General features: G+C 38.2%; 1 protein-coding gene across 6 annotated transcripts in view; it reads left to right on the top strand.

The window, feature by feature from the left end:
* KAT6B (lysine acetyltransferase 6B) overlaps positions 1–26004 on the top strand; it is a 191207-nt gene that overhangs the window by 147863 nt on the left and 17340 nt on the right. For all 6 annotated transcript variants that reach the window (XM_058698350.1, XM_058698349.1, XM_058698348.1 and 3 more), the window contains 2 exons: positions 1286–1447; positions 4737–4830. In XM_058698350.1, coding sequence (XP_058554333.1) covers positions 1286–1447; positions 4737–4830 — 256 coding nt within the window. The remainder of the gene's footprint in view (positions 1–1285; positions 1448–4736; positions 4831–26004) is intronic.

The following is a 26004-nucleotide window of genomic DNA, read 5'->3' on the forward strand; positions in this document are numbered from 1 at the left end:
CTAGTCTAGAATCCGAGTTAATACTTAGAGAACAGCATGTAGGAAACTTTTCTCTTAGCAGTTTCCTAAGTAACTTACAAAATAAATGAAGAGTAATCATAAATTCCTATTTTCTTGTCTTTATCCCTCTTTAAAGCATGGATATTAGACCTTACACAGCTGATAAGAATTTGCTTCAGCATCGTCCTCTCTCTGTTTTTCCTGCTTCATGGACACATACATCTCTGTCTTTCCTTTTTGTAATGTCCTATCATTTCCAAAAGGACCATACTCTCAAATACATAAAAACTTCCTTTAATTAAAGAGAGAATTGTATCCTCTGTATCTGTTGCCCATATTTGATTATGTTGCTATGTGTGGGACCTAGGTTTCATCCAAGGGAAATAGTTATATGAAGTCTAAAAATAATTTGTGCAATATGAGAACCTGTATGGTCCACAGGAGACTGGAGAATGGTCAAGTTCATTGTTACAGAGCTCTGGTTAGCAAATATCCATTTCCCCTAAGAATAGTGCTAGGGAAATTCTTGAATCTGCTGTGCTTTTGGTTTTCAACATGTAACTACATTTGATCAAAGAAATTGGCATCTGTGCCTAGCCTCCTGTCTATAACTATCAGTATCACAGCTTGATTCTTTTATTTTGAAGACAAGTAGACTGTAATCATGGTACTTATTGTAGGTTGAAATTCATCTCACTTTCTCAGTAAGTATTCCCAACATAGAAATTTGATCTCTTCCAATTATATTTAAAATGATGCTTGGGATAAAACCAAAATGGAATCCTCTTTTGCTAATCTACACTTCTGAGGAATCAGAATAATACTGTTCATTTATTTCATTTTTACATGAAGTCCTTTTGAAAACAATGTAAAGTTTAACTTCCTTGAGCAGTATTTTGATGTGTTGACATTTCTTTAATTCAGATTTACTTCTTTCAAACAGAGAAGACATGCCTGATCATTTTTTACTTGCAATACATTACATTTAAAAATGACTCTTTCACTGGTGCTTTTGGCTCTCTTCAGGTAGCTTAAAGAGAAATTTAAGCTAACTTAAATTAAAGCTAACTTAAATTCACCCTAATTTAAGAGAAAAAATGGAATTTTTATTTGCCAAGTGACAGCTGTTTTCTGGTTGACTTTATATGTGCTTAATGGAGTATTTTAATCTCTCAGTTTGGGATTTGGAAATAAAATTATATACTTTCCCAAATATCATATAAAAATGATTTTATATTGAGCAATATTTTTATGTTAAATAATGTTGTCTGTTTCTCTTTGCTAGGTTGATGGGAATATGAGCAAAATTTATTGCCAAAACCTTTGCTTGTTAGCCAAGCTCTTCCTGGACCACAAAACGTTGTATTATGATGTCGAGCCATTCCTTTTTTATGTCCTTACAAAAAATGATGAAAAGGGCTGTCATCTGGTTGGATACTTCTCTAAGGTAAAACAAGAGCCAGTATGACCTTCATTTTCGTATTCAAAATGTTTTTGGGAGAGCCCAGTTCTTTGAACAAGGCCTTTTTTTATGACTATAATTTGAATAAGTGACACATTCTGCAAAGCTCGGGTTCTTGTTCAGAGCTTATTAAGACAAACAAACAGTAAAAGTTGTGCCTAGAAAGTGTGTAGAGGACCTCAGCACAGTTTGCTGCTGTCTTGACTGTCAGCAACCATGTAATGTTATAATTGCTGCCTTGCAGACCACCTAGCATCTTTGATTTTTTTTTTTTTTTTTTTTTTTTTAATGTTAAGCTTATTTTCCTTTCCCTCCCTAAGTGGTGTCAACCTGAAGGTTTCAGAGTAGTGTAGCATTTAAGAGATGGTTCTCATTTCTCCTCACTGTATTCCCTCTGTGGTCATCAGTATCGCAGTGAGTTGGAACGTTGGCATTTGGACAGTCAAGGTGATATAATGACTGGGTTTACTCATTTGTCTTTTACACTCTATGCTATTGTTTTAAGATCTAAAGTGGCCTCGCCTTTAGAAAGCCTGAGTATCTCCAGCTGTTAATACAGGGAAGCCCTTGACATATTGAGTGGTTACAGTTTGTCTTTTATACTCACATTCCTCTGTTCAAAGGCTTCTGAAAATAACTCATAGGCAATAAGGAAAAACTGAGTCAGGTAATAAGCTTAACTTTTCTTAGGCACCTACAAGATAGTTTAATGTGCCAGGGTGGTAAATTATAAGATTTCTATGCACACAGTAAATGATCTGAACCCTGTATTTTATTTATTTTATGATACATTTTTGCATGTTGAGTGATAAATGAATTTTAATGAATCTTACATAATGTAAATGGAATGCTTTACGGAAGTGTCATTTTCATGGAATATCAAAAGATAGAATATATATGAAGGTCCTTTACAAACTGCAATTCTTCTAAATTTGAGATTCAATCCAGAAGTCGTAAATGAAACTGTGAATGAGTGACAGCATTCATGAGAAATAGCCTCAGTATTTTAATCCACACGTTTGGTAAAGCTCCAAAACAACAAAAAAGACAAAGTTAATTTGCACATAACAGATTCAAAAGATGACAGAGCATTAACACAAGATAAAACAATAAATAGGAAATCTGCTTATATAATGTGTAAAATATCTTACCTTTGTATAGGTTTATAAAAATCGTTTTCTCCAATCACTCAAAAAGAATAGTGGTCATGGGGTGCCTGGCTGCCTCAGTCAGTGGAACATGTGACTCTTGGTCTTGGGGTTTACATTCAAGCCCCACATGGGGTGTAGAGATTACTTAAAAATAAAATCTTAAAAAAAAGGAGACAAGAATAGTGGTCATGATTTTCCTTCCTGTTAGAAAATGGCATTTCTTTAAATGTGTCTGTATTTTAATGTAGATGCTTAATGGTGCCTGCTGTTTTTGGTCCTGCCTTGTCTCAAGTTGGCCTCTGGGTCTAGAGTTGATGGTGTCTGTTAAGGTTTTAGTCTCTGCCTCTCTTCTCCCAGGGGACCCACCATCATACTTAGAACAAGCTAAACTTTTCTCATTTTGTCACAGCTTCTTTTACAGCATGGCAGCAACTACTGTTATCTCTTACTGTACATGGAAAACTCATTCTTTGGCAGTGATGTAAAACAAAAATCTAAAAAACAAGCATTTAAAAAGTCTAGGTGCATGCACATTAAACCATATTGTAATGTGCCATTTGGAGTGTGAAGGACTATGGCCCTTTGGGGTTATACTTAAACCAAATTCTAGAGGTTATAGCCAGAGGAATGTCCAAGATGTCCTAGAAGAGTTCAGTGTAAATCATTCCATGCTTTTGACTTCCCAAACAGATAGTAGTAGATGATTTTAAGCAGGAGAGAAAGAAGAAACAGTTATTTTATCCATAGATTAGAATTTAGCTATAGTAACATGTGTTAAAGGGTGGGGTAGGGTGGAGGGGAGGGTTGGACTGTATTACAATGTCTAAAGGAAGGAATGGTTTGGGACCAAAAAAAATGACATAAAGGAGGAATCCTTTCAATCCACAATACTTGTCTTTTTAGATAGAGTGACTCATTTGTCTGACTTTGCAAAGAATACTAATTACTTGAACCCTTGGCACAATGTGCACATCCAATGATGGACAGTCCAGTTTCTTAGGGAAACTGACACATGATTTCTTCCTCCTCATTTCTTAGAGACTCCCAAGGACAGCTACAAATGTGCAAGTGTTGGGAGCACATCTTTTTCACAAAGAAGTCTCTAATTCTGCCCTGTAGGGTTTTTTCCACAACAATTTCCTGTGATCTTTCAAATAGGTTCATTAAAGATCTGGGTGTTCTGAAGTTATTCTTTCATGTGGTTAGTACCATTTGTGGTCAGTCTTATTTGTGGTTTATATTTGGCCAGAGCATTCACAACCTCAAAAGCCTTTTCCAGATCTTCTCGGTGCAGGCTCTGGCTGCTTCTGTGTACTCTCAGTTAAATATTGCTGCTCTGATGCCACATCCTATGAAGATTGCAAATTTTTCCTTAACTATAAGAACTGCTTCCCTCCATATTCTTCTCATTCTTCCTCCTGGTTTTATACTGTTGGTAACATTTTGGCCTCATTTTTGTGTGGAGGCTTTGGGGTTTCTTGTTGCTCTTGTCTTTTTTGTTTTGATTTGTTTTCCTGGTTTGAAACGCAGATTGATTATTTCTCGAGCTTTTTACTTTGAATGTTTATCCATGAGACAGATGTATTTGTGCCGCTCTACCTGCACATACACTATTTTAGTTTTCACTGGTCAAGGCAGAAGACAGATGTTACAAATTTGTAAGTTATTTAGCAAGGTAGCCAGCTAAATCCTACCTTAACCCCGTGGGTGACTCTCTGGATGGTTTGTTGTTGTTGTTGTTGTTGTTGTTGTTGTTGTTGTTGTTGTTGTTGTTGTCGTTGTCATTGTTTCCCCACCTCCCAAGTTGTCTGAGCAAAGAAGTCATTTCTTGTATAATGTCTGTGTTCGGTTTCATTTGGCTCATATTTACTTGGATTCTTTATTCATATTTTATGGTACCAACTTTCAAGGATAAAAATGCAAATTGAGAGGCATGCCTGGAGTTGATGGTTTGTTGTTAGCTGATAGTTTGATTGATCAACACAGTAGGATTATTCTGCTTGATCCTGACCTAACACATTGGCTCACCTTAGTGGTCTATTGTACAAGGACACTGGCAGGTGCAGGGAATTGCCCACTTCAGCAGAGCTCTGACATACTTGATCTGTTTCTCCTTCCCACAGGAAAAGCTTTGCCAGCAGAAGTATAATGTCTCCTGCATAATGATCATGCCCCAGCACCAAAGGCAAGGATTTGGACGGTTTCTCATTGATTTCAGTAAGTGAAGTGCTTTACTCACTTTCATGATCCAGGGAACTGATGGCTGTTAAAGGAAAGAGTAACACATAAAACTTTATTTAACATACTTTGTTGTTTTTATCAACAGATAACAGGTTTTCTTTTTATATTTGCATAGGTTAGAAAATCTTCCTCAAGTGAAAAATGTACTGCTGCTCACTTATTGTGCTCTAGGAAATTGAGACTAGATTTCTCAGCAGTGTCACTAGCTCGCAAAGCCATTACCCTGAATGAACCGGCAGAATTACATTCCAGTCCATGGTGCTCATGCTCATTAGCACCAGAAGAGGCAATTATTTGTGATTAAAGCTAAAGGAAGTATTATTTAAAAGGATTTTCAGCTTTCTAAAATTTTACCTATAATCTTTATCAGTACAGAGCAAGAAAGGGATATCTGTATTTAGAAAAACAATTCTTTAGGTGGCTTATCCGATGAGCCTTTGTACTAGAAATAACTACCTTGTTTTGTTAATTTCCCTTTTTTATTATAGAAATTATTACAATGTTTTATCTAGAGGTTGCCCAAGAAATTATTTTTTATACACAATTGTATCTTCAGAGTCTCTTCGATTAAAATTGGAATCCTCTATAAAAATATGCACAGGATAATGTAAAAAATATTGGTAGTTTTTCCTCCTTGTTTATATTATGTAGGGTATGTAAATGTAGTGCTAAGGCGACGTATGAAGAATTGATTCAAAATATCCAAGTAACACAAAGGCCAGGTATCTCATGATAATAGTAATTTCTGACCATGTAAAAATCTGTCACTAGGAACGGTGTGCTCCTTCATTAGCAGATTGTAGTTTATCTGATTTTAAACGGAAAGAAGGAAAATGTAGGAAATGACTTCATCTTCATAAGGTGCATATCACATGCAAAAACCAGAGTGTAAATATGCTCGAGGAAAATCATCAAGAAGTAATGTTGAGTTCAAATCTATATTATAAGATACTGAAATATTAAAGCTGGGGTATGAAATGACCATATAGTAGTTTTGGACTGATTTGCACACTTTATTGACATTGAAGGATATTGTTCTTTTTTTTTAAAGTATTTTTTATTGACTATTTTTATATATTCAGATAACATTTCTAGTTATTAATTAATTATCTTAGTCTTATTTTTTGTTTCCTGATCTAGTTATCCTATGGAGGGCCATCTTACTAGCCACTTCATTTTACTTCATTACTAGCCACTACCATTTTTATCTTACAGAGTTCTAGGTGCAATCACTTCTATGGGCAAGTCCCTTTTTTTGTGTGGCCACAATTTAGAAGCTGTTCATCAACATTATAGTTTCTAATGTGCATAGCAACCATCTGAGCCTTAACCTTTTGATACTTTGAGTATCTGCATGCCCACAGAATAAGGCAAGCTCCTTGGCTCAGTGTTCAAGGTCTCCCAACACCTAGTTCCAGCCAGTTTTTTGAAGTGTTTTCATGGGCTAATCTCTTTTTCTGTAGATTTTCTGAGCATGTTTCCATATTTCCGTTCTCTGTGCAATCCCTTCCCTGAAATGACCACTTTTTCCTTCTCCAGCCTCAGTCTGTTCAGAATCCTACCCATTATTAAGAGCCACCTCAAGAGCCTCTTCTGCTTGATCCCACCTCTTGGAGATTCATCTCATTCCCTTCTTGGCTCCATATCTTTCTGGCATAGCACTTAGACTCAATTCCTGCTTTTGTGGTGATAACTGATGTTGAATGTCATATTTCCAACTCACTGTAAACTCCTTGGGTAACTTCTTCTTTGCTTTCAGTAGGACAGTACAGTCAATAATCTGCATTGGATGTATTTTTTTCTTGTTTTGAATTGAATCTCCAACGTGATATATGGTCACTGCCCACAATAACTTTCCACCTAAAATTAAAAAGGCACTAGTACTGACTGGATAAAAGTGCAAGTCTCTAAATATGGTAGCATCTTATTTTACAACACAATCTGGTAATGAGGCGTTTTATTTTACATAAGAGAATAACCCAAGAACAAAGACATTCCCTTCAAGTACTAAATCTTTATGTTAGCCACTTTAGTGAAAACTGTATTTGAATCTGCCCCGTATTTTTAAACAGGAACTATGGAGCCCATTGGAACTTTTCTGGATTGCTCAGGGTCATCATGACAAATGCCATCCATTAGGGTGTGCCCGGGTAGTACAGTGCGGAGGGTATATTTTTAGATTTTCTCTTTCCTGTACCCTTGACATTGCCCCTAACATGAGATTGGGTTAAGGAGTGTGGGTGAATGATTTGAATGAAGTTGGAAAGGAGTTGGTGTTATTCCTTCAGAGGAATGGAAACTAGGGGACGGATTTTATAATACTCAAAAAATGGGAACTGGTGTAAGCCCAATAGAAATTAAATTTAAAGCCAAAAAAATTCCTTGGTCACAAAGGTTTTAAAGAAGATAGAGTAGGCTGCTGAAAAAATTGCATCTCCTTCTTTGGAGTTACTTAAAATAATGGTAGATAAATATCTTCCCAGAATGATTTAGATCCAATCTTACAGAGTAAGGAGATAAACCCCATGACCTCTCATAATCCTTGTCAACCTCATAATTAATTCAGAACTCAGGGCAAAACAGATAACCAAGGTTACTGCTTTTCTAAAATGTGCTATGTTTTTAAGTTCCTTTGAATGGTTAGATTTATTTTATTTCTATTTTGTACATGAGCCTGAGGGACTTTTGGTCAGGGGATATATTTTCAGTAATTCAAATAAAGTTGTAAGGCAGGAAAATGTTTTGTCTATAGTAACTGCTAGTTTAGGAAGCCAAAACGAGATAGCAGTAGGAAGAAAGCTGTCGCTGCCCACTTACACAAAGGATTAGAGATACAGGTGCAATGCATCGTGTAGTGTGTATGTAAAGAACTGCAAATCCAGAGCTTTGAACACTATTCTCCAGGATAGTCCAAATAGGAGGAATGGTCATGTATGGGATCAGATGCTGCCCTTGGAATAAGTTGTTTTCTCACTCTTCCCGGGACAGCCTGTCTCCAGTTTGTCAGAGCATGGCTCCCCAGTACGTCATTTGCAGAACTTAGCCAAAGTGATTTAAGGGTACCAGCTCCCAGCCTGCTTATAAACCACCTCATGGGTTTTGTGACTCTTTGCTCAGAACTTAAGTGGGAAGTGAAAGGAGTGACAAGGTTGAAGCTGGTAGCACATCTCTTTCTCCTGGAATCTGAGATTCCTTCTCTTAGTCAGGAAATTTTTAAGTCCTCCCCATCTCTGTCCACACACACATACACACACACCTCAATTATGAGTTCATACTGTAACCTTGCATTCCAGATCAACACCACCACACGGTTTTATTCTATCTTTCCACATTTCCATATTTGTAAGTCTCTTCTCTGACAGTGAGAAACTGGACTTGCAATTATCCACAACATATTTCCTTATTTGCTCAGCCCTAGACTACACATTAAGTAGTTGCAGAATTGCTTACTCATACCATCTAGAAATCCAAACCTCCTAACTAGAGGTCAATATTTGTATATGGGTTTTTCTTTTTTTTCAACTTTATGTTGAGTGTATTTAGTCAAAATACTGTGTTCAAATGTTACTTGACTTCATTCTTTTTAATTTTTCCACCTTCAGTGTATTCATTTGAAATAGAGTTAGGCTTATTTGTTTGTTATCCACATTTCAGTTTTTTTCTCTGTCTTTGTTGCCTTTTGTTTTGAAAACATAAAACATGATTTTCAAAGTTAAAACTGTATTAAAGGGTACACTCAGAGAAGTGTCACTTCCCTTCTTCATTCCCTCTACCCACCCCCAGCCCTCAGTTCTTTCCTGCAAAACACCAGCCTCATTGGTTTCTCTTTTATCCGTCCCATGTTTCTTTTTGTACAAATGAGAAGATGTGTGTTTTCTAATTTCTCCTCCTTTCTTACACAAAAGTGATCATACTATAGTCTTTTACACTTTGCTTTTTTCCACTTAACTGAAAACCCTGGCTCACTCCATTACTACTTCCTAGGGATTTTCTTTCTGTCTTCTGTAGCTGCATGGTACTCCAATCATGTGGATGTCCATAGTTTATGCACCTGCTCCCCTGAGCATGGGCATGGAGGGTGTTTCCAGCATTTCACAGTTTTAAAAGGGTGCAATGAGTAGCCTTGGGCACATCCTAATGTAGCAGTTTTAGTTTGTTATGTATACTGTTGTTTAGGACTCTGCTTGGCTGGGCAGTATTAGCTGATAATGAGTTGTCTTTTACTCAGGCCTGCAGAGCCAGAACCCTGCCTGGGGAGCAGGATGCAAAACCCATCCTCAACTGACCCAGTGAAAGCAAACTGATTCAGCAGTAGGTTGCAGAATGTTGTGCCAGGTAGTGGTGAAAGAAGTTGGCATCATTAACTTACTGGTGTGTTTGTTGTAAATGCACTTATCTGATTCTAAACTGGATAATGGAGGAGAACGAAAAGAGTGACTTTATTCATTTTTTACCTCTTTCTTCGTGAAACGTTTGGTGACTAGGGGCACCCTGGTCTACACTCTACTAAACACCAGTGACAAAAATGAAGAAGACATAGTTCTTTCTGGGTGGTCAAGTTCACGAACAAGTCAACAGTTGCTGGATAGTATGTTCGTATAGTATATATCGGGAGCTCATAAGAAGTTAAATGAAAACATTCCTGACTAAGGGGATCTAAATCATGACCATGTGAGGAAACACATCAGATGTTTGGGCAACTACGAAAGAAACTCCAGGTAGATGAAAGACTTAGATAATTAACAAAAAATGAAAACACAAAAACTTTTAAAAAGTGAAAAAAGGATATAAAATTATATGGTCTTTGGATGGTCAAGGACATCCTAAGCAATAAGCATTAAACCAATGAAAGAAATCACAAAAGAATATACACATGGGATTGACTATATAAAATGGTAAAATGTATTAATATTTAAAAGCAACCATAATGGGAAAGACGTTGGCAACGCACATGCCAAACAACTCTTTGATGGCTATAGTATTTAAACAAATATTTAAAAGGAAAGGTTTGATAGTGTTAAAGCATAAACCTTAATAGAAAAACGAGCAGACAACATAGAGGACATGAATGCAGAACGCACAGAAAAGGAGCATCCTTGGTGACAGCCACACTGCTGACATGTACTGAGAGTCTCCTATGTGCCAGCCACTTTCCTAAGATTCCTGACCCATCCAACCCTCACAACACCAATTGAGACATTTTATTCTTGGTATATGTGTAAGGAAACCAAGGCACAGTTAACACAAACAATAAATAGTGCACCTGCAATTTAAGTCCGAGCACTTGGACTCTTAGCCTCTTTGCTCCAAAGTCTGTCAAGTACAAATGGCTAATTAAAATGTGGGGGGAAATGGTTGGTGATTTAAAAATATAAATTCAAATAACTGAAAGATTATAATTTTTTGCCTACCAAATTAGCAAAGCCTTTAAAATATACCCATATTTAAGTTGACATAGATGGACACTGTTACATTTACACTGGAAAAAGTATAAATTGTTAGACATTTTCCAGAACTTTGACAGTATATATCAAAAACATCTGAAAGGAATTTATTCTAAGAAAATCAACATACTTTAATCAGTATGCATTAATTTCATATTTAATGTAACAACATGTTTTGTGTTATTTTTTTAAATACTGGACATCCCTTCTCACTCACCCTCTTCCCCAATTATAGCAATATAAACTCATAGTAGAAAGTTAGAAAAACATAGATAAATTACCAAGAGAAAATTAAACCCCTCAGACTTGTGGTACTCAAAGAGTTAATGTTTTAGTATATTGTCTGTCACAGTGTCATTATTTATTAATAGAAACAAAAACTGAAATAGCCTTGATGATTCAAAGATAAGAGAGAGGGGCGCCTGGGTGGCGCAGTCGGTTAAGCGTCCGACTTCAGCCAGGTCACGATCTCGCGGTCCGTGAGTTCGAGCCCCGCGTCGGGCTCCGGGCTGATGGCTCGGAGCCTGGAGCCTGTTTCCGATTCTGTGTCTCCCTCTCTCTCTGCCCCTCCCCCGTTCATGCTCTGTCTCTCTCTGTCCCAAAAATAAAAAAAAAATTTAAAAAAAAAAATTAAAAAAAAAAAAAAAAAGATAAGAGAGAACCATTCCCCTGAGAAAATTGTGGTACATCCATATAATGGAGTATTATTAGCTACTTAGAATTAAGAATTATGTTCTAAAGAATTGTTAATAAAATAACAAGATGCTTATAATAAGCAAATTTCAAAATTGTGTGTGTGCACACACACACATACACATATATATATGTTCTCAATTGTGTAAAAAGTATACGCAAAGAAAGTAAAGAAACACAGTTCTAGATCATCTCTAGAATTAGAATTACAGGCAATTTTTCTTTTCTTACTCATACTTTTTACTGTAACTAAAAAGAAAACTAAGAAAAATCTGTGAAGGCCTGACCTAGGGGAGTGTGGCAATGAGGCTACATGGAAACAAGGCAGGTATTTTCCTGTTTATTCTGCAGCAGGTAGATCATGTTGCCTTCACTTTGATTTTGAAGATTCACATGCAGCTTTCCTTGGAGTTTGGGGCTCAGCAGGGGTATGCATTAAAAGGAGCTACTGGCAGGGGCGCCTGGGTGGCGCAGTCGGTTAAGCGTCCGACTTCAGCCAGGTCACGATCTCGCGGTCCGTGAGTTCGAGCCCCGCGTCAGGCTCTGGGCTGATGGCTCAGAGCCTGGAGCCTGTTTCCGATTCTGTGTCTCCCTCTCTCTCTGCCCCTCCCCCGTTCATGCTCTGTCTCTCTCTGTCCCAAAAATAAATTTAAAAAAAGTTGAAAAAAAATTTAAAAAAAAAAAAAAAAAAGAAAAAATAAAAATAAAAATAAAAATAAAAGGAGCTACTGGCATACTGGCATAGTGGGCATACTGTGGTAGTTGAAACCATAGTTGTGGGTGAGGACAACCCGGGAAGAGTGTAGGGAAACAGCGCTGAGGGTGGAGTGCTTGAAGTTCCAACATTTTAGGGACTAGGAAGGGTTTTGAGGATGAGGAGGTTATCAAGGAAATTGAGAAGGGTCCAGAAGTAGGAAGAGGATTGAAGAGAATGGTTTCAGGGAAGCCAAGAGGTCAGCCTTGCAACAACAGTAGTCAAAATCATAGCTGATCTTTGTGGACCACTTAAGTGTGTCAGGCACTTGTCACCTACCTGAATTACACAGGTTAATTTGCTCAATCCTTGCAGAGACCTAAGGAGGTTGGTTACTGTTATCATCTCTCTTTTGGAGGCACAGGGACACTAAGAAACTTGTCCAAGATCACTCCCCAGCCAGTGTTTAGTGCCCCAGAGAAGATTAATACACAGTGTAAGAAATATACTTTCAAGGACTGTGGTTTGAGTGGAATTTTAAAAAGTGAATTCAGAAAGCTTGACCATCAAGGGCTGGGGGCACAGGAGCCTGGCTTTTGTTTTTAAACTCCAGAGATTGGAGCACTGGTGGAAAGAAGACCGGGGAGTAGTGACGGAAAAAAACAAAAAGTGATATCTAGATGGGTTGTTTAATACAGATTCAGAAGATGGGGCGCCTGGGTGGCTCAGTCAGTTAAGTGTCCAACTTCGGCTCAGGTCATGATATCATGGGCCGTGAGTTCGAGCCCTGCATCGGGCTCTGTGCTGACAGCTCAGAGCCTGGAGCCTGCTTCGGCTTCTGTGTCTCCCTCTCTCTCTGACCCTCCCCCGTTCATGCTCTGTCTCTCTCTGTCTCAAAAATAAATGAACATTAAAAAAAAATTTTTTTTAAATACAGATTCAGAAGAGGCATTTGACGAAATTCAATCTTCTTTCCTAATTTTAAATAATCATACATACTAACTAGAATTATAAGAATTCTAAATCTTATTATTAACTCTTTTTCTTGTTTGTTTTAGCCTTGGCATAATCTTGGGGAAGCTATAAAGGGTAGATGATAGTGGGTCCAAAAGTCTACAAACTTACACCTTTGGTTTTTTTGAGACTAGTATATAGGCAACATGTTTATCAGTTACATAAATTATCTGCTAACTGTATATTTAGGCTTTTTTTTTTTTTTAATTAGTGTCTGTTTATTTGTAGACTAATCATGTAAGTTTATAAGCAGATTCAATTCTTGGCTTTCTTTATCCAATATTAAAATATCCTGTAATGTCTCAGGGTTTATCCTTCATGGAATAGGACTCAAGAGGAAGTAGGAGTGATTGAATTAGGTACTCATTTCAGAAGTCTCCTTTACTGACCTTTTCTGTGATTTAAATAGAGGGGTTTCTCTGTGGGTTTCATGAGGAGTATCTACTATTTAAAAACTAAGTCTGTATTTAGTGAGTGCTGCTGGAAGGTGGGTGCAGATAACCCAGTTTTGTGCCTACAAATAATGACTTCGGTCACATTTTAAGTATAGTTAGCAATGTTCTATGTACTTCTCTTTTCTTAAAAATGGCGCACGCACACATGTGCATAAGAAAATTAAAATGTAAGAAAAATAAAAAATATAAGAAACCTTGAGTACAGCTTAATATCTAGTTTTTTTCTCACTGAGAATTAGCAGGTTAATCTTCTACACCTTATTCTTTAGCCCTTTTGGTTCTAATGACAGGCATCTATCTCTTAGTTAGGTACCTAGAAAGTCCCAGGCTTATCTTTTCTTAGTCTCCTTTTTAAAACTCTTGGCTGGTTTCCTAAGGAAGTGCTCCTTAGAAAAAGAAAGCATTTTCTACCTGGTTTCCTGCTTCCTACTTCTCTGCCCTTCTAGGTCCATCAAGGAGAATTAGAAAGAAAGCTACATACCTCATCTCTACCTAGTGATCTTGAGAGGGTAACCATATCCTCTCTCAAAGAGAAAACTTCTTCCTCCACATCTTAGATCCTACTGGCTTAAATGTTGTAATGTACGATACCTAAATTCAGGAATACGTGTCATAGTAGTTGAGATTGTCAGCTAGCAACTTCCAGTTTTAACAGTCTGCCTTCTAAATACAATTTGAGTTAAACTTAAGAATACTTTTATTTTTTAAAAAATAGAACTACCCTACGACCCAGCAATTGCACTACTAGGTATTTATCAAAGGGATACAGGTATGCCGTTTCAAAGGGACACATGCACCCCAGTGTTTAGAGCAGCACTATTAACAAGAGCCAAAATATGGAAAGAGCCCAAATGACCATCGATGGATGAATGAATAAAGAAGATGTGATACACACACACACACACACACACACACACACACACACAATGGAGTATTACTTGGCAATCAAAAAGAATGAAATCTTGCTATTCGCAACTATGTGGATGGAACTAGAGGGTATTATGCCAAAGGAAATTAGTCAGAGAAAGACAAATATCATATGACTTCACCCATAAGAGGACTTTAAGACACAGAACAGATGAACATAGGGAAGGGAAGCAAAAATAACTTAAAAACAGGGAGGGGGACAAAATAGAAGAGACTCTTAAATATGGAGAACAAACAGGGTTACTAGAGGGGTTCTTTGAGGGGGGATACTAAATGGGTAAGGGGCATCAAGGAATCTACCCCTGAAATCATTGTTGCACTATATGCTAACTAACTTGGATGTAAGTGTAAAAAAAAAAGAAAACTTTTATTCTTTTATTTTTTATTTTTTAAGAAATTAAGTTGAATACAAACCAAGCTATGACAGACTTTGATTTTGTTTGTTTTATTTTGAGAGAGAGAGAGCATGAGCATGAGCCAGTAGGAGCAGAGAAGGAGAGAAAGAGAATCCCAAGCAGGCTGTGCACTGTCAGTGCAGAGCCCGGTGCAGGGCTCAAACTCACAAACCATGAGATCATGAACTTAGATCAAGAGATGGATGCTCAACTGACTGAGCCACCCAGGCACCCCTAAGTAGGAGTGTTAATTTAGGAATCCATTTGGTTGGATTCTAGTAAGCCATGTTTTACCTGACTGTTGGTAAACTCTAAGGAGCTGAGACTGTATATACAGAGGTCACTAACTTCTCTCTGAAGACAAGTCAAGTATAATTTCAGGATAGGCAGATTCTTCCCAGAAACTGGGTCCTAGCCTGACAAGCCCTGGTGACATATCCCATTTCTCTAGCAAGAGTTTCTGGGCGTCGCTGCACTTTCCTTTAGGTGATCCAAGAATGGTTATAGGTAAGCTCAGATCGTAATACCTTCAGCCCCATGGTGGCCAGAACTCAGATGCCTCTCACCTCATCCTTAGCAGCCTTTTCCTTTTACCCCAGCGAGACATGTGAATTTTGTCTCATCCATGATGGGGTAGAGGTCATGAAGCACATAATTGGGGCATCATTTCTCCCTTTAGGTTGCAATATAAATATTTCACTCTCCCCCATTTCTGAGCCCCATAAGCCAAGCATCAAAGGTGCGTTTGAGGGACTGTAACAATGGCTCTTGGGGACATGTTATATGACTTAAACCCTCTTATTCCCTGTAAACAAATTGAATAAAGGAGCTATAAATTTGACATGTGGTATTTATTTGCTTATGCAACTTTTGCTTAATCGTTTTGTCTTTTTTCAGTGGCACTGACCATAAAAAATGCTAAAGGCTGAGCAAGTGCAAAGTCATTTAGAAAGTTGCATGGGTCTTTCATATATTTGTTGTTTATTGCCCATTTCCTTCACCAAAAGTAAGATTCCCAGGGGTAGAGACTGTTCTCTAGTCCCACCTCCTAGAAGAGCCTGACACGTAGTAGGTCCTTACTATTTGTTTAACTAAATGTTAAATGAATTACCATGAGGGGAGCTTTCTTGATATGCTTTCTCTCCCCATATGTGATTCTTATGAAGAAGAATTTTGTTTTATTAGAACATCATCAGTCAGCTATTGGTTCACTTCCTTCCAAATGCTGTCCGGTGTGCCCTGCTCCTTTCGAGGTCTGGTGCTTTTGTTTCAGTGCAGCCTTTTCAAAAGAAAGAAGATTGCCATTATCCACTATAAACCTCAGGCAGAGATGAGGGCTATGACAGAATTCACAGTTACACACGGTTGGAGAAAAACTTCTCTTTTCCTGACTTTTATCAGATAATTCATTTCTTTATGCATTTATTTTGGAAGGAAAACTCCAACTTTACTGTTCAGGAACTGTCAGGAAAGCTTTTTGCTTGGCGTAACTTTCCCCGGCAGCTCACATCCCCGGGTGAGCGCAGTCAAAGCGATCACTAATGAATAGTAAGTTAGGCTTTTGAAATGGGGCTCAAGTCTTTTCCAGCCTTTTCTGAGAGAGTAACCCGTCTCCACACCTCCACCACGACACTTGATCAGACCAGCAGCTGTGTCTTCAGAGTTTTGCTGGCTTTTGTTAGACATGTTTTGACTTCTAGAATCAAGTATAATTTTATATTATAATATTTTAATAGGATTCTAGTTTATAATATGATAAGGAAAATGACTACTTTTCCTTATTTTCTCATTATGTTGCGCTAAAAGCCTTTGCCATGACTGTTTATTACACTGGGCTGAAATGCAATATATTTTAATATGTTAAAGATAACATCAAGGTTGAAAATTGAGCTCTCCGTGATTTATTCAGAGGTTGACTGTTACCGAATGCATTGAAATGAGTTGCATGAGGCAGTGTAGCTAACGATTTATTTATGTATCTTTTTTTTTTAACAAAGCTTGTCATAAATAAGAGCAAATAAATATAGCTCTTATGCAATAGTTTGTATTCATTGTTTCAATGAAAACATTGTAAATATGAAGCATACAGTCTGTAGCTACCATTTTGCCTTACATAGTTACGAATTTTTTCAAGATTTGGCACGCAGGTGGATTTTTACTAATCTTTTGTCTGTTTGGATTTCTAACATTGACTGGCAGTTGTAGTGAGTCATTTCGAAATGCTGCTACCAGGGAAATTCTGTTCACATAATTAATATCGACAAACCTGTGTTCAACAGTAAATGGAACCTTAACAGCACCATCACGAGAGCCAGGCTGATTCACTGCTGAACTCCAAGCCATGAGCACAGTGGGATACACATAGTAGGCGTGCCAAAGAAAAATTTGTTGTGGGAGTGAGTGAATAAAGGCATGCCCAGATCTTATCTGTGCTCTTCTCTGTGTCCCTGACAACACCTGCCTCATTCACCTGGCTGCCTTATGGCAATTGTTGCTTAACCTGAGATCTCTACCCAGTCTCTGTGTTTTCCACTTCTTTATACCCTCCTCACTTCCTTCAGTAAACATGCTTTATGTGGGCTGTACCAGGGTTGGCCTAGGTGATAAGGATAAAGGATAAAGGTGAGGATGAAGGATGCCAGCCTTGCCCACAGAGCCATGGGTGGTCAGACACACAGGATATATCCCAGGTGTGTGATGCTCCGTGTTTGGGTGGCTCACGGGGTTGTGCCAGTACTGACGGGGAAATGCCTCCAACTCCCTTTTCATTTTCCCAGTTAAGCAAATGCATCATCAAAACAAGATCAAGAAAGATTTTGTTCTGATTGGTTGAGATTAGTACTATACCTGGTTTTAGTTTCGAGGGAACCATTCCCCTTGAACGTATTTTCCAGCTTGTAGAATTATGTTTGAAACACAATATTCTAAGGTAAGAGTTGGATGATGTCCTCTCATAATGGTATTTCTATCCAGCACATCTATAATTTCAGCTGCCTGTAGGGTAGTATTTTTTTTTTCCACATCAATTTGTTTTGGGTGAAGCAAAAGATTTTCTCTCATTTGTTTAGAATTCTGGTAGGAAAATACGAGTTAGGAATCTGAGTTTTTTCCTCCACCATCAATTTGTGGTTAGTTTGTTTTTACTGTAGTATTAGTCCTACATTTTTACATGTACTAATACAAAAACCTCTGTTTTGTAATTTTTTCTATGGAGTCCTGCTTTGGGTTAACATCGTAGAAGAGCTCCTTTTTTCAACAAAATTGTTTTAAATTAAAATTTTAAATGCTTTCAAATAGCTGAGTGGATTAAGAGCAATTCAGTTATGCATGTAACTATTTGTCCACATTGAAAAATATATATATATAATGTGATTATATAGCAGGAGGAATTGAGAAAGTGTTGGTGACATCTTGAGAAAATATAGGCAGACCTTACTGTATACGGTATATTTGCATATATCCTTTTTGGGGGGCAAACTGAATCATTTAAAGTGAAGTAGAGTTCTTAATGTAAAAAGGAGCATTTCTTCATTCATACTAGACAGCAAGGAAGAAAAAATTACTAGGGTCTTGTCAAAAGGATTCAGGATTTAACTTGAAGAGGTTCCCACTGGACAACGAATATAACAGTAAGGACAACAATTGCGATTAAAACTCATTAAACTCACACATTTGTAATGACATTTAAAAACAAATTAAGGGGCTCCTTGGGTGGCTTAGTTGGTTAAGTGTCCAACTTCGGCTCAGGTCATGATCTCACGGTTCGTGAGTTCGAGCCCCACATGGGGCTCTCTCCTGTCAGTGCAGAGCCCGCTTTGGGCCTCTGTCCCCCTTCTCTCTGACCCTCCCCCATTTGCTGTCTCTCTCTCTCTCTCTTCCTCTCTCTCAGAAATAAACATTAAAAAAAATTAGAGGATGATAAGAATCAGTTCATTATCTTAAAAACTGGCAAAAAAGCATTGAACTTGCCTTTCCTATATGAATGATACCACTGAGTAACCAAATAGTAAATGAGGGAAGACATCTTTTTTTTTTAATTAAAAAAAAAAAAATGATTACTATTTTTTTTTTTTTGAGAGAGAGAAAGAGACAGAGTACAAGTGGGGGAAGGGCAGAGACAAGGAGACACAGAATCCAAAGCAGGCTCCAGGCTCTGAGCTGTCAGCACACAGTGCACAGTCCAATGCAGGGCTCAAACTCACAAACCACGAGATCGTGACCTGAGCCAAAGTCGGACACTTAACAGATTGAGCCACCCAGGCACCCAAAGGGAAAACATCTTTTTATAAACATATTCCAACTAACAAGTGAAATGACAGAATTAAGATATGACCATTTTGCAATTCTGCCAATGAATTAACTGATCTACCTAGACATCGAACTTCAACAGCAGCACACATTGTGAAAAGGGGGACAACCAGAAATTACGTGTCTCCTGATCAAGGGACATACCGTCACCTATAGTTTTGCCAGAGGATCAAGCCTAAAGTCTGATCAAGCCTCTGGCATTTTTCAGAACACAGAGGAAAGAGAAATAAATTGAACCGCATCACGTGAATGCAATCAGCAAAAACCAGACTGTGGAAACTCCGTAGGTCAAATGGCCCTAGTTCATCAATAGATTAATAATAAGGAAAAGAAAGAGTGTGGTGAGGGGAACCCATAGACTAAAAGAGACTTGAAAGATATGTTTTTTTTTAATGGACAATACTATATTGTAGTACCTGGGGACATTTGAGTGATAAAAGTATAAAGAAACACAAAGGATTGTTATGAAAGTTGGGATAGTGGTTACTTGTGAGGGGAAAAGGAGGGATGATTGGGATGGGACAAATGAAACGGTTTTCAGGACGGCTGGCAAACTTCTATTTCTTGGTCCTGGGTGATGATTACAAAGGTAATCAGTAAATGTTATTTGTTTAATGGCATTTTCTAGATCTGTGTTTTATTTTTGCCTTTTTTGTTTTTTAACAAAAGTGAAGGTCTTAAAATGGGAGTTCACACCCAATGGTATCTATTTTGGAGCTTAGATTTTTGTAACTCTTAAAATGAAAACTTTGGTGGCATTATGTTAATGATGTTTTTAAAAGAGATACAGTTTTTCATCTTTACTGCTTTAAAATCAAAATGCAAGTACATGGGTATTTGGATATTGGGATCTTCTCCACTTCAGACTTTGCAGAGCCAGGTTTTTTTTGAAGGAAATGTACTGAAATTTACCAGAATCATATCCTCTGAAGTGCTGAGTTGAGTCCATTAGAAAACTGCATTCCTGTAAATTGTGCTTCCACTCTTAAACCTGGAGAAGCATAATTCAAGGGTGGTGTGTTAACAGATAGTGATAAAATGGTGTATTTAGACAAAGAATGGCCGGGCAGGTGTGGATGGGGGAGAAAATAGGGAACAGAGAGGCCATAGAGATGGAGAACAGACACTGTAGCATTCGAACATCTCTTGTTGCCTTTCTCTCCATCCCTCCATCTGTCTCTCCCCTTTTCCCCTCCCCTCTCTCACCCTGTCTCACTTCCTTTCTCTCTCTTTTTTTCTTTTTTTGATATAAAATGAGGGAAAGCAACACTGGCAGACACCATAACTATATAAAATTGCCCTTCCTTCCTCCTAGAATGCTGGGTGTTCAGCAGTTCCGATGTTTGGGACAGATCTTGAAGCACCAGGAACCATGCTTTACAAAAGAGAAAAGATGTTAAAATTTAGATTTTAAGAAAGGGAAGGTAAAAGCCTGGAATGTCTTAAAATATGCTGAGATGAAGTTTTGCTGATTATTTCTTGCAAAACAGGCTTCCTTCTTCTCAAGATGATGGTTCTCTGTTCATAGATTAGAAGCTCTGCCCTGTGGTTTGCCCAGTGTTGGAGCTATTCCCCATGAATTTCAGGAAGTTAATGAGATTTTTTTCCTACCAAAGCAGAAGATATGTCTGAGGACTCTGACAGCCTTCTACCCCTGCAGGTTTTCCCTTGCATCCTGTTAAAAACTTGGAAACCATAATGAATGTTTTTAGAGAGAAAATAAAATGAATGACGCCTGTGAATTTGTTTTAAATGTTGTTTATTTTAACAAATAATTTAGATAAGTCTTTCCTGAAAAGGAAGAGAAATCATCAAGTTTCATCAATAATCTGGAGCTTTTCAGAGGATTACTTTGAAATATCTCCCTGCCAACTTTTCATAAATTGAGTATAACCTTTCTTTGACCTTATCACACATAATTAAATAGCTGTTGAAGGGTTAAAACCAACTAAAAAGCAATTCTGTATCTTGATCTCTATTCTCCTGCAAAATTATACAGGAAGTTTCTTTTGGTTCTCAAGCGGGGTAATTACAAGAGACAGTTACATAATTTACAGTTTCAATCTGCTCGTCCATAATCACACACTTCCACCTAGTTGTATATACCCCCATGAGTATCTGCCTTGTACTTTGATTTGTAAATGATGATTGCAGTGTGATTGATTGCTTGCCTGTAGCATATTGAATTGATTCTTAAAAATGAACTTTAGCTGTTAACATGTCTATTTGAGTTCCTGTTATTTATGTAGTTTGTGGTTCTTGCGTTCAAGCAGATGCATAGTAGTTAAGAAATTAAACTCCCAGAGCTTTTTTCCTTATTAAATTTAGAAAAGGGAGTGTCTGTATACAACCTAACTAGAAAAGTGCCCGGAACACAGTAGGCACTCAACTGTGGAACACACTACTAAACCATTCCAGTTTTGAAATGTTGAATGGAGATTCTTTGATTGACAGTGACCCCACAGTAAAAGGCTTACAGGGATAATATTGGTATATTGTGGCCAAAGCTGGGCTAATATTAATACATTGTTACTGAAATCTCAACTCTTAAGTGCTGCTGGCACTTAAGGGAGGCAATCTCAACAGTGGACTTGGAGAAAGCTATCGCCTACTAACTGAAGGGGTAGTAACTGACGTCTTTAAGTACTGCTGGTGATGATATTTCATACGGTTTTGTGTTTCCCAACAGCTAACGTCTAATTTAGCCCATTTGGACTTTAAGATTTCTGTAGGATCAAAGGCTAGATGCCTACATGACACCAAATCTGCTGGCAAACCAGCCAGTCTCTTGGTTGAACACCTCATGCCACCCCAGCTTCCACCCTACCCTGTATGTGCCGCATGTGTGTCAGAATGGGCTCGGTGGTAAGCCTGTGGGGACACCACCATTTATTGCCAGAGGCTTTTTACCTCAAATCCTGTTTGAAAGAGAATGGGAGATAAATAAAAAAATCAGCTTAAAAGAGAAGTTTTCGATTTCTGTAGACCAGTGGGATAGGACTGTTTGTCTGGATGACCTGAGGAGAACCGAAGATAGTTTCTCTACCTTTACATTTTCAGCATTAATTGATCGATCAGATTGGGTGATGGTCTGTGCTTTGATTTTAGAATGTTATCTCAAAAACTGACAGATTCCCTTTGAAATGTAATTCAAAAACAAAGAAAACTTGTAGAGAGATTTGTATTCTCCACTTTTTCCTTTCTTCAATCTTGCTGTATATCTGTGTTTGCTGTGTGAAAGCTTATCACTTAGAATTACAACATTCTTCTGTTTTAGAAAATTATAGCTGGTACACACACACACACACACACACACGATTTGGGGTGGGTTGTGGGAGAACAAATGGAAAAGAGAGTCGCTTAGGGCTTGGTTCTGAAATCCCTGGCAGTGTCCACGCTTCCCCCTTAGTCTACGGGTAGGATTAGACCTTACAATGAGATGTGAACTTTCACAGCTACACCCACAGAACCTCAGACCTATAATAGTGAGCAAAAGAAACTCTAGTTTTTGCTTTTATTAGCTTACTTAAGGAACATTTCCATTGTAATGTTTTAGCAACAGGAGAATGGTCTTACAGGTGAAGCATTACAAGTTATATGCAATTATTCTCTTGGAGCAGTTGCGTTTTTTGAAGTATGCATGTTTTTAATGCAGTGTTTAAAAACTTACAATTTCTCAGTGGTAAATTTTTGTTAGCAGGATTTTGTTTCTTAGAAATTGTGAAAATTTTAACCGAGTTTTAACTTGGAAAAATTAAATTAATTTCTGAAACAGTTTTTCAGAATGAATCTCTCACGTGGACTTTTACCTATTTATAAGAATGGAAATAATTTTAAAATGCCAAATAGTTTCATCTTAAGAATTTTGTGTGTGTGTGTAAATTTGTTTTTCCTAAAACATGCCAGGATTTAAAAGTGATTTGAGCTGCGGAAAATCAAAAGAGGTCAAAGAGGAGGGCATTATTCTGACATGTCTTTCAAATTTGTATTCAAAGGCCATGATAGTGCTTTATCATTACCTAACTAGATGTGCCTCTGGGGGTGAATCAGAGCTTTAGTTAGATTTGTAATAGGCAGTGGGCTTCATGAAGAATGTGGTTACTTCCCAGTTATATTTAAAGTTATTTTTAAAAATTCCTCCCCAAACAGTTTAGTTTGGGAATAAGTGATATTGACAAGACCTCTTGTTCTCTTATCATTTAAACCTTTGTCAGCGATGCAAGGAAATTGAGAGACTGAATCTATTTCATATATGGTCATTTTCTTGGAACAGAAAATTATATTCTCCTAATCCACCAGGCCAGAACCTTGCTGGTGTGGTGACTCAATGCCATATATAAACAAATATTCCTTAAACGTCTAAATAAATAAAACTCCTGTGAAGTCTGTCACAGAGCTTTCTTTCCCCAGTGACCATCTCCTCCCTAGCCTCAACTCTTAGATGTGTCCATTTCCCCCAGGATTCACCATCTACTTGGATTTGTCATTAGTCACCACTGCTACTAGCATAGCCCTTTGGGGTGGCAGAGGTGGAGAAGGGGGATTGGTGTTTACCATTCTGGCCATGGTGTCATCCTCAGGACCCTTTGCTTAATATAACCCGTAATGCATCTGTGACCAGACTGGCCTGAAAGAAGCAAGAGTTGAGATTGGGGTAAGGCACAGACATCTGTAGTTTGTAAAAGCCCCTACGAGATCCTAATGTACAGTCAGGGTTGAGAACCATTGGGCTAGCCTAGAGGATAAAGAAAGGAGAAATAGAGACATTCTTGGTGATTTAGATTATCAGTTACACAATTACCATTAATTCACTTTTGGCCTCTGACTGTGTCATAGAGGTCTGTCTCTGGCCCTGGTCATCCTCAATTCAGAAGCGTGTTCACAGGTGTTTCACCCTCCTCAAAGGGCACTACAGAGGGAGGAGCATCCTCTTTCCTGCTGCCTGATGCCCTATTTGTGAGTTCATATAATAGGTGAGTTCCTATATTCCCTGGGTGACTGACACACAGAATGACCACCTCCTTCAAGGGAATCCACACCCAGTCACAGAATCATGGAACTCATCTGTTAAGTTCCACCATGATCTGTAGGTTGTGCACAAACACACAGCGGCAGGGGAGTCATGCCCCTACCATACACACCTTCCACTGGGTAGGGTTGAAGAAGCATCATTCCTCTTGCAGTGGACTTGGCCAGGAAGCCGGGGGGGTGGGGGTAGTACTCAATTCAATAAGAAAGTCTAGAGGTACCTCCACATAACTGAGCCAGAGCCCAGTATCCTAAGCAGTCTATGAGGAGCTTGTGAGAAGAGAGATCTTAAAAGGGCACTTAGAGAGACAGTCTAGTTTGTGACCCAGAGTAACCAGCCTTTCTTCCCCAGAGACCCGCTGTCTCCTTCCTCTGGGTTTCACAGGCTCAGACCATTTTCCCAGGGACACACTTGGGTCTTCGAGAACATTCGGGTCTTTGTTTCATCTGTCCTGGGACTGTCTCAGGGTTCTTCTGATGCCCTCAAGCAGTCATTGTTATTGTGGTTTGAAGGGCTTGCTGTTTCCTAAGGATAGTCCTTGAAGTTAAGGACTTAAGGGCCAAAGGGAATTTGGGGGGCACAGAACTATTCTTGCTGTGAACTGCAGTCGCCACTTTCTTAAGATCATTACTGAGGCAGAATATGTGGGGTTTTTTTCATGGCTTCTTTCTTTAATTAAATTTATATTTGGGTGGTTAGCTGGGGGGTAGGGGGAGGAGAACTTTTGTCTGAGGCACTGGAGTAAATGGAATGATTTTCAGATGCCTAAGGGAAAAGTAAGAAAAGCTCTTCTTAATCTGACCCTATAGAGCAGTCAGTCTTCTTCTTTTTGTCCACATTTCCTTTCCCCTACATGAAGTATACCTGGTCACCCAAACGATCACCTTGAAATTTCATTCATTTACTATGTTGAACAATGATAATAGCTAACACCTATGTTGTGTTTCAGTAACATGCCAAGCATGGTTCTGCATCCTTTGTGCTTATTCATTTAATTCTTACTACAACCCTAAGAGATAGGTATGATTATTCTCCAAATTTTATTGGTGAGGGACCTGAAACACAGAGAGATTAAATAACTTGCCCAGCCAACGTCACGTAGTTGGTACATAGTAGACCCTGGATTCCATTCCAGGCAGTCTGGCTCTAGCACCCTTGCTCTTAACCAACCTGTAGTGCCTCTTATGACCTGCCATACTTTATTTAGTAAATGCCATATTGTTTTAAAATACCTGTGGCCTTGGTGCCCAACTTTTAAAAATTCTTGTCAGTTTTTATGTAAAGCAGATAGTCTCAAAGTATGATCCAGGGACTCCTGGGGATCCCTAAGGCCGTTTTAGGGACTCTACAAGGTCATAACTATTTTCAAAGTAATACTAAAGTACTACTTGTCCATTTCACTCTTATGAATGTACATTGGCATTTTCAAGAACTTTCATGACCTGTGATAATCACAACAGATTGAGTACCAAAGCAGATATGAGAATGTAGCTTCTCTCTTAAGCCAGACATTGAAGAGATTTGGAAAAATATGAAACAGTGCCAGTCTCCTCACTATTTTTTTTAATTTTAGACAATATTTTTTCATAAAAAATATGTTAACCCTTAATGGGTTTATTGGTTCTTAATAAGTATTTGTCAAATTTCTCTAAAAAATTAATAGATAATGGCTCTTATAAACAGAAGCTCTTAAATAATTTTTTTTTTTTTTATGTAAAGAGGTCTAGAAACCAAAAACTTTGAGAACCACTGATTTAACGTATAAAAACCCTTGGAATGCAAGTGTGGCCCATAGTATAGGAACTTGTTAGAAATGTAGGGTCTCTGGCCTACTGAATCAGAATCGAGTTGTAATGAGAGGTGACTGTATAATGAAGGTTGAGAAGCACAGGCATAGAATTTATGAAAAAAAGCCACTCAGCAACTCAGTGATCTCTTGCTAAATATCAGTCTGGTGGGGCTTTGGAGATTCCTGGACCCACTTCTCTACCACCAAGTTGCTGGGTGAGGGAGGTCTCCTCGCCAAGCTGAGATTGTTTAGTCCTCCTATCCAGTGGCTCTCCTATTGCATACGATGGTTTTAACATCCTCATCAAAACCAGCAGTTCCATAGCAGAATTTATAGCAGTGGTCCTCAAATTTGTGTGCATCATAACCACCTGGAGGGCTTATTGAAGCAGAAGTGCTGGGG

Source organism: Neofelis nebulosa, chromosome 13, assembly GCF_028018385.1.
Source record: "Neofelis nebulosa isolate mNeoNeb1 chromosome 13, mNeoNeb1.pri, whole genome shotgun sequence".
In the NCBI taxonomy this organism is placed as follows: domain Eukaryota; kingdom Metazoa; phylum Chordata; class Mammalia; order Carnivora; family Felidae; genus Neofelis; species Neofelis nebulosa.